We start from the raw sequence: 9494 nt of genomic DNA, 5'->3' as shown, positions 1-9494 counted from the left end.
CCACAACAGTTTGTGCAACTACTCATGAATTGTGTGTCTACAGTATCTTTTTCTGTACTTGTTAATGGGAAGCTTTCAAGAATGTTTCACCCAACAAGGGGCCTCCGCCAAGGGGATCCGCTTTCGCCATATTTGTTCACTATTTGTGCCGAAGGAATGTCGGCGCTCCTCGCCCATGCTATGGAAGATAACCGGTTGTCGGGGATTTCAATTTGCCGGGGTAGTTGACGATTGTCGCATTTGTTTTTTGCCGATGACAGTCTTCTATTTGCGGCTGCTAAGGAAGATAAGGCGGGTGTGTTACGAGATATCCTCCAAAAGTATGAGCAAGCATCGGGGCAAAAAATTAATTTCCAAAAATCTGCTGTTTGTTTTAGTAAAAATACGGCTTTGGCTACTCAGCTAGTGGTGACATCCATTCTTGCGATGGGTTCGTTGGCGCCTTATGGGAAGTATTTGGGGTTACCATATTGTGTGGGGCATTCTAAGCACGCAGTTTTGGGGTTTGTTAAGGAGCGCATATGGAATCGATTAAATGGTTGGAAGGAAAAATCGTTATCGGTTGGGGGTAGAGAGGAACTCATTAAGTCTGTTACTCAAGCAATACCCACTTACATTATGTCCTTCTGTCATCTTCCTAATGGAGTGTGTCATGGCATTAATTCTATGGTGTGCAATTTTTGGTGGGGACAAAAAAAGGAACTCGTAAAATTCATTGGACTAGCTGGAAACAATTGTGCAAGTTAAAATTGCATGGTGGTATGCGGTTTCGGTGCCTTCAACCGTTTAATTCGGCTTTGTTAGCCAAACAGTGTTGGTGATTAGTGCAGAGGCCTCAATCGTTGGTTGTGCGGGTGTTCAAGGCTCGGTACTTTCCTCAAACTTCTTTTCTTGATGCTTTGGTCGGGTGCAACCCATCCTTCACCTGGAGGAGTATAGTTGGCTTGCGAAGTCTTCTAAATGTCGGCCTACGATGGCGAGTTGGGAATGGTGCGAGCATTTTGGTTAAGCATGATAAATGGGTTCCACAACCTCACTCTTTTAAAGTAATTTTGCCACCGTCGACTCTTTCGGACGATGTGACGGTTACTGTATTAATTGATTCCGAGAAGGGTGCATGGCATGATGAGATGCTTACTCAAAAATTTTTGGGAATGGATGTGGAGGCTATCCGAAGCATTCCTCTTTGTCCAACGTTACCTTCGAATAAATTGGTCTGGCATTTTTCATGCAATGGAGAGTTCTTGGTGCGCTCGGCATATCATTTGTGTGTGGATATGGCCTCCTCGGATGGTCACGGTGCTACCTCCAATGATGGCCAGTCCCATAGGCAATTTTGGCGAGCTTTATAGCAGCTTCATCTTCCGAATAAACTCAAGATTTTTGGATAGAAAGTGTGTCTTGGGTTGCTAGCCGTAAGGGCCAATTTGCGGAAACGACATATCGTCAATATGGACTTATGTGCAGGGTGTGGAGTTGAGGCTGAAACGGTAGGCCATTGTTTTCACAACTGCGGGTTTGCAATGAATGTTTGGATGTCGAGCTCACTCAATATGGTTATCAACTATACTCCTGTTACCAATTGTTTGGAGTGGGTTTGTAATCTCATGGCCAAGACTGATTTAGAACACATGCAGTTATTTATTACTATATGTTGGTGTTTTTGGAATAATCGGAACTCAATTATCTTCGAAAATAAATCAAGGACTGTGGAAGAGGTTATTTCTTTTGCGGTGAACTATGTATCAGAATATGATCAAGCTCAACATTGCAGCCAACTTCCTGCGGCCCAGGTACGGCTGCGAAGGTGGGTTGTGCCAAGTGAGGGTGTCTTTAAACTGAATTCGATGGCTCCGTTAGAAAGGCCCAAGCCCGGGCTGGTATTGGGATTATTATTCAGGACTGTCATGGGGCAGTCATTCTTCTATGGTTGAGCAGATCCCGTCTTTGGAGGATGTTGATTGTGTGGAAGCCTTGGGGGCGATCAAAGCTCTTCAATTGGGATATGATTTGGGTTTGGGTCATATTCATCTTGAAGGTGATTCTCAAAATGTGGTGACTGCAATCCAAAGCAAGAAGGATAATTTATCTTGCTATGGTCATTTAGTGGTTGTGGCTCAAGCGCTTCTTTCACGGTTTCATTCTTCATCGGTTTCGCATGTTTGTAGAGATGGCAATTCGGTGGCTCATTGTTTAAGTAGGCTCGCCTTCGATTTTGATTCACCACGAGTTTGGATGGAGGAGGTTCCTCCCTCTTTACTGGCATTGGTGGTATCTGGGGCGTCTTCTTCTGTGTAATTGCTTATCCTATCTAAAAAAAAAAAGTTAATGATCTTGAAAAATCTTTTAGTGAGATATGTTAATTGGTTATGAAATTTTTTAGGATAGGGCAACAATCAATAATTTTTTAATATTTTTATTTAATTACTAAAATTTGAATTTTTTGGATGAAACTTTGGAGGTTTCGTGACTTTTTTTTAATAAAATGTCTCTTTGCTATAATACAGATATATATATATATATATATTGGAATGTCGATACATATAAAACCATTAAACATAATATCTATATAATAAAGCATAAGGGTTTTTGAATCTTTTAATATATTTTTGTCCTACTAGGATATTTGGATGGCTCAAATTTGTTCAAAATACAAAATAATGGCTGTGATGTATCTTATGTGTACATCTTCTACTTTTCTTCTTTTCTCTCTTACTTTTTCCTTTTCTCACCCACCCTCCAATAATCCCATGAATAATCCCATGATCCCACTTTCCTCCTTTTCTTTTTATTTTTTTATTTTCCTCCCTTTTTTATTTTCCACCCTATTTATTTACTTTTTATTTTCTCCTTTTTGTTCACTTATTTTTATTAACACAGTGCCTTCAGGTATGGGTATACACTATTTTTATTCCTATATTTTAGTAATACAAAAATTTATATTTTAAAACTGATTAGTTAACTTTCCTTTTCAAATTTCTAAATTTAAATTTTTAAATGGATTAATTAATTTTCTTTTTTAAATGTGTAATTTAAGGCATAAAAGTTATTTAAAATTTTAAATAGATTAATTAACTTTCCTTTTAAATGGGTTGGATACTTTTTTTTTTTAATGATTCAATAAAAGCTAACCAATAGAATTTTTTTTAATTATTTAAAAAATAAGAATTCTAGAAAAATAGTATGAGGATTTTGAGTTTCACAAACCCTTCTCATTAAAAATCTCATTTTTCTTAATATATATAAATATAGATATAGTTCTATATTAAGCAAAAAGAGACTTCCAATGAGGAAGCCTCTAAGGCCTCCAAATCCTCATCCTTAAATTATTAATTTTTTATTTTAAAATTATTTTTTTTTTAAAATACCATTGGCTATTAATTACTTACAATTAATTATTATACCATAATTTGAAATTTTTGAAAAGGAAATATAAGCTTTTTACTTTAGGATAAAATACCAATAAATCTCAAAATGTGATCTTGTGAACTATTTAGTCCTCTCTTTTCTTATGAACCCAAAAGTCTCATTAAAATGGAAATTACATAAAAGAATAGGCAATTACATGTTTGAATTTAACTTTTTTAGGGATAAAAGTGGATTTCTCAAAATATAAAATTACACATCTTGGCAATTTGCACTATAGAAGTTTTGGATTTACCCTCATTCTAAAACAAATCCTACATTACGAACAAAAATCTAACACTCTAATGTAACACTTCAATAACATAACACTTTAATGTAATACATTAAAAAAAAAACTCATTGGTGCACTTTTCCTAAATGTAACAACTTAACACTAAAAAAAAAAGCTCTTTGGTGTACTTTTTCCAAACATAACGCTCCAATATAACCACACACAAAAAAAAAAAAAACAAAAAAAACAAAAAACTTAGTGTACTTTTCCTAAACGTAACACTCTAATTAGTATGTCATGCTCCAATGTAATACACAAAAACACTAAAAAAAACTCATTAGTGTACTTTTTCCAAACGTAACACTCATAGTTTGAAATTATACATTTGTCCGAAACTTACTAAGGAATATTTATACTCCTCACATTCTTTTTTCTTTTTCTTTTTTTAGTTTACATTGGAGTGTTACATTTAGGAAAAGTACACTATGAATTTTTTATTTTATTTTTTTGTATTATATTGGAGTGTTACGTTTGGGAAAAGTACACCAAAAAAAAATATATATATATATATATATTTTTTTTGTCTTACATTAAAGTGTTACACTAAGAATTTTTTTGAAGTGTTATGTTTGGAAAAAGTAACTAAGGAGTTTTTTTATGTGTTACATTAGAATGTTACACTAAGGAATTTTTATGTGTTATATTAGAGTGTTACAATAAGAAGTGTGTGAGTGATTTTCTGGCCACACTGCCAACTCAGTATTCAGTTGGAGAGCACTGGCAAAATAGACGGCACCTAGCTGACCTGCAACAGAAAGAGAAGACTCTGGCGGTGGTTCGTCTACCTGGGGGCACTCTAACGATCAAGTCAGTATATCTCTCACAGATAATCAATAGTGCTAAACTCACTGTTCAGAATATAAATTGCGTATCTTAGACTCATCGAGGGTGCCTTTCTTTTATAGTTAACTCAATCCTAGTCCCTATAGAAGCCTAGCTTCAATAGACTTCTGCTCAGTGCTTATCCTGGACTCTCCAAGAGATAAAGATAAACTCCCTAAGAGTGTTATCCTTATCCATGCTAAAGTCCTTCCTCATTCTAGGACTCTTGTCCCTTATCCGCTTATCTCGGATTTCGATATCTTCGGAGATAACCTCGGCCTTGCCGAGATAACCTCGGCATCACGACCAGGACACGTGGCACCTCGGCTGACACGTCGGCGTCACCTTGGCCACGTGTTGGTACTCAGAAAATATATCCCCACAATTGCCCCCTAGGTTCTATTACCTCGGTATTCTAAGGTGATGGAACCTATATCAGTACTTCCTACTAGTACATTGGTTTAAAGTATCTCAGCCGAGATCACTATTAAGGCCGACATGTCTCTTTAAGGTTAAAAGTTTCCAAGATTTCCTTTACGCGTATAAGTTGTCATGCAAAATAACTCAACCATTTCAGCCACGCGTCTTCCTCTTACTGGATCGTACTCCGTACGCGCTTGTAAGTCATCTCACGCCTGCGTGCGCCATCTGACGAATCCGTATTTCTAGGGTTATCAATTCCCTTCTGTCGCCTTTTCGCGTTTTTGACAAAATCAGTATCCTCTCTCTTCGTCTCTTCACTTTTCACTTTCGCGTCTAAAGCTTTTTTTCTCTTTCTAACTTTTCCCTTCAAGATCCTTCATTGCTCAAGCTTCCAAAGCTCTGCAACTTGCTTCGTCCATTTCCTCCGGCGAGGTTCTTGCCAACCTGTTCCGCTACCGCCGTTCTTCTGACTTCAGCGATCTTAACATCAGCTTCTTTTCTCTGGTAAGTCACCATTCCTCCTGGTTTTAGTTCTTGTTGTGTTCCAAGAAATTTTGCTTCATCATTAGTCGCCATTGCTGTTTTACTCAAATATTTGATTCATGAATCTTGCATCTGAGCGTATTTATTTCACGATTTTGTTCTTTGCCCATGTCTTGAATACTCGCACTGCTCACAACTTTTCTGCACTTTTGCCACTGTTTTTGACCTTATACCCTTCGTACTTACAATGTTCTTGATAGTCCATCTTTGTTCTTGATTCTGAAGCGCATTCTTACTTTTCTGTTTTCTAGATTTCGCGCCTTTAATCTTCGTTTCTATAGATCTAGGTTTGGGATTTGCTTGTAGAACCCACGATTATTAGGAAAAACTGAAACTATTTCCACAAATTCTTACCCAGCACATACTTTAGGTTTTTGCCGAAGTCCTAATAACCCTTTCTTAAAGCTCCCTTTTTCTGAAGTCCAGCTCTTCTAATTCAGGCCGTCGTTATGAGTATGTAGAAGCATAGGGTAGATACCCTGAGCAAATTAGAGCACTTTAGGCAGGAGTTTGACATCCCGGCCGATGTTCATCTGAGGTTGGCTGGGGAGGATGACTCTATCATGCTCACAGCTGATTCCATGCCCCTTCCTATTATAGCTTTCATCGAGTGCAGACTTCGGCTCCCACTCAATATCCTTTTTCGTGAGATCATTCACTACTATAAGTTGAACCCAATGCAACTCGCCATCAACTCCTACCGAGTTATTAATGGCATCATAGCCTTAGCCAAACAAGAAAACGTTAGGGTTACCTTAGCCGATATCCAGTTTTGCTATACCATGTGTGGCCTCAAAAAAGATACGAGCTACGTTTACTACCTCAAGCCGAGATCTACAGAGTACAAAATCGTAGCCGACCTCCCAGACTCCAACAAGGGAGCTGGAGACGACTACTTCATTACCTCGGGGAACTGGGAGTTCGCTCCAGATGAGGACCTCCATCTTTACCCTCTTCCTTGAACAGTTTTTGTAGAAGGCAATGGTAAGAGCCCTGTGTCCATATTAACTTGTTTGTTTTTAAAGTCTTCAATACTTTATTTGTTTCTAATGTCTACTTTTCTTGCAGCTCTTCCTCAGCCACCAAAGGGTTTCCGTCAGTCTTTCTTTCCCAATAAAGGCTTGAGGAAACTGTTAGATTTGCCAGTCCTCAAACAGAAGGCCCCTCTTTTACTCAATTTCATTCCTACCTACAAGTCAGCTCTTCCCGACGTCCCCAAAAAGAAGAAGAATAAGAGTCTGTCTCCTCCTTCCGCCACAACTCCACAAGCTGCCTCCTCATCTCGGCAAGACCAAGGATCGACATCCGCTCTAGCCGAGCAGCCGTCAACCTCGGCTCCTTATCTGATCCCAATATCCCAACGCCAACGTTGGCAACAAACTGTTTTTGCTGCCGAGATGGGTCGTCAGAAAGCAGTTGAGAAAGATCTCCTGGCCAACATTCCTTCCTCTGTCGATGCTCAACCAGTTCAATCCCAGCTGTAGATGCGCCCGTGGGCCTCATGCTACAGTTCGGACTCAAATAGTCACGGTTCTGAATCTAGTCTCGCAAAGTGCAATGCAAGACCGATAAATCACCACAGAGTCCAAACCCGACAAATCGTTTTGGAAAACAGATTTTTAAAAAAGAAGTGTCAAACATGGACTGCTTTGCCAGATACAGAGTCGCCACCTAAATATTTTATTTTGGGGGGATTTAGGAAACCCTAACTCATTACCTAAGGCCACGTGTCCGTCATCACCAAAGTTGCCTCAGCTCGGAAACTTGGGTACGATTGGGGAAGGTCATTTCATGAGCACCCCTACTCGCCCGATCAAGGATTGGCCACTACTAAGCATAATATCGAGTTTTTGAAAACACATGTGCTCTTATTCCGGTTTATTAGCCTAGAATTACTATGTGATGCACACAGCATACAAGTATAGACTGGATCGCCTAATTTGGAACAAAGCATCGCATATCCGTTTGTTTGGAAAATGGTTTGAGGTTTGCTACTCGCAAGTAGGCTAAAACACAGATTTCAATGAATTGGTCCAATTCGAGTAATCCAACCTTCACCCATAGACATTCAGGCAGTTATATCACATAAGCAAATAGTCTCATAACAAGCATGCTATCATGTTATCATTCACATACATGCAAGATGCTAAAGCATAAACACTCACAGTGTACTCCGAGCCAAAACAAGAAACTAGTTAGTAATCATGCATGATCCTAGTTCATGTTAGCAATGGCTAATGCAACGCATGCAAAATACAACTAAGATAGGCTCGGCTACCCTAAGAATGGCATATGAAATGCGACAACTTGATACACGTATTCAAGTTGGAATTGAAATACTATGTAATTAGTATGATACGCCGAGCCCAGTGCATGCAATACGAATGAATGTATGCAAACATGCTATCATAAGTATTCTAATTGAAATGTGCCCTAAGACTAACCATTGAAAGCAGGTAAGTAAAAGGGAGAAAGACGTGGGGTTGGAAGACATGCATCACACACACGCACGCTTATTACAAAATTCGCCCTCCCTCGGAAGGGCCAAAAGAATAATACAAACCAAATAAATAATTAACTACTCTAGCTAATTAAATATTACAAAATCTTAATTAATTAACAAATTAATTAAGCTATTAAAGCAGTAAAGCTACCTCAGGAAGAGGGTCAAATGCATGCATTCTCGATTCGCCTCGCTCAAAAACCCATTGCCATGCCACATGTTGCCTCTATTTGCACTGTTATGCACCTCTGAGAACTGTGAAAATCCTTGAGATGCCTCTAAATTACTCCCTGAGCATTGTGGGATGTCACCGGCCGAAAGATAGGACCACCGGCCATGGAAATATGGTAATCGACCAAAAATGGGACCACCGACCGGGTATTGAAAGTCGGCCGGCACTGAAAGTTGCCGACCAGCCATTTATTCCTGCAGAATACTGGTTTTGCTGCAGTAGAGGACAGACAGTGCATGGCAAAGAATTTACAAGGCAATGTATGCACGACCACCCTCTCTATCATGCTATGAACTCAAGGGAGTATGGCTCTCGACCCTCAGGCCACCAATCACGCATTTCAATGCATGATGGCCAAAAAAGCCAAGTGTGCAACTCAATATGGAATGAAATGCACAAAACACATAAAGGGCCCCAACCTCTATCATGATTGATCAAGAGGCAAGGGATGCACACACAATGCAATGCAAGCTAGGTAAGCAAGCAAACATGCAAATAACTCAAGTGTGCAACAAATCTAATGCAACATGAGCATGTTAACATGCAATATGCAATAGGCATACAACCTAAACATGTGGACATGTATAGCATACAACAACATGCAAAATGAAACAAGCATGCAACAACATGGTGAGATGGACTTACACTAACATGGGTAGCTCTCAAGCATGCCAAAATCAGTGGCCAAACATGATGGAAATGAAGCAACAAAACACATGCAAACATGCAAGGTGCAAGGGCTCTAACTCATAGCACAAGATGCAACTCTCTTAGTGCATTGAAAAGATGAAGTATGGCATATAATGGCATATATTCCAGCTCTAAAATGACATACAAAATGGTTCTGAATCATGCAAACGACTCACACAACGCATGTAGGAAGGCTCAAATACCGAAACTAGTGAAGCACATTACACTAGAGGTATGCAAAGCGATGCTCGAATGACCAAACTAACCCCAAACAGTCCCTATGGAGGCCCAAAATAGTGGCAAAATGGACAAAAATGAAGCTCATGCAATGGCTCACAAATGGGGTATAAAAACACAACTCTTAAACACATTGAAGGCATGATAAACATGAGAATATGGCACACCTATAAATTCTGAAATATCACATTCAATAATGCCAAAAAACTAAAATGCCTCAAGCAACACATGCAAGGGACCCCAAAACTCAAAGGTAAGCAAGGCTATTACACTACAACTATGCATGGCAAGCACCAATCGGCCAAGAGGCCTAAAAATAGAGCTAAGGCAGCCTAAAATATGAACAA

The 9494-nt window shown here is 39.1% G+C and overlaps 1 protein-coding gene across 1 annotated transcript; it reads left to right on the top strand.

The window, feature by feature from the left end:
- The first annotated feature begins 426 nt into the window (after positions 1 to 426).
- On the top strand, positions 427 to 2298 carry LOC145812972 (uncharacterized). Its single transcript, XM_082908229.1, has 3 exons — positions 427 to 742; positions 1468 to 1807; positions 1917 to 2298. The coding sequence occupies exons 1-3, from the start codon at positions 427 to 429 to the stop codon at positions 2296 to 2298; spliced, it is 1038 nt and encodes a 345-aa protein (XP_082764355.1).
- The last annotated feature ends 7196 nt before the right edge of the window (positions 2299 to 9494 follow it).

This window comes from Camellia sinensis, chromosome 2 (genome assembly GCF_055761805.1).
Source record: "Camellia sinensis isolate YWXY chromosome 2, ASM5576180v1, whole genome shotgun sequence".
Classification (NCBI taxonomy): domain Eukaryota; kingdom Viridiplantae; phylum Streptophyta; class Magnoliopsida; order Ericales; family Theaceae; genus Camellia; species Camellia sinensis.
Note: the sequence above shows the minus strand (reverse complement) of the source record. Positions and strands in the feature narration are given on the sequence as shown.

Excerpts from the sequence above, each read along its gene's own strand:
- LOC145812972 (XM_082908229.1), top strand. The coding sequence starts at position 427 with ATGGGTTCGTTGGCGCCTTATGGGAAGTATTTGGGGTTACCATATTGT. Across the intron at positions 743-1,467 it reads AGCTGGAAACAATTGTGCAA|GGTGTGGAGTTGAGGCTGAA; the intron begins GTTAAAATTGCA and ends ACTTATGTGCAG. Across the intron at positions 1,808-1,916 it reads GCCCAGGTACGGCTGCGAAG|TCATTCTTCTATGGTTGAGC; the intron begins GTGGGTTGTGCC and ends GTCATGGGGCAG.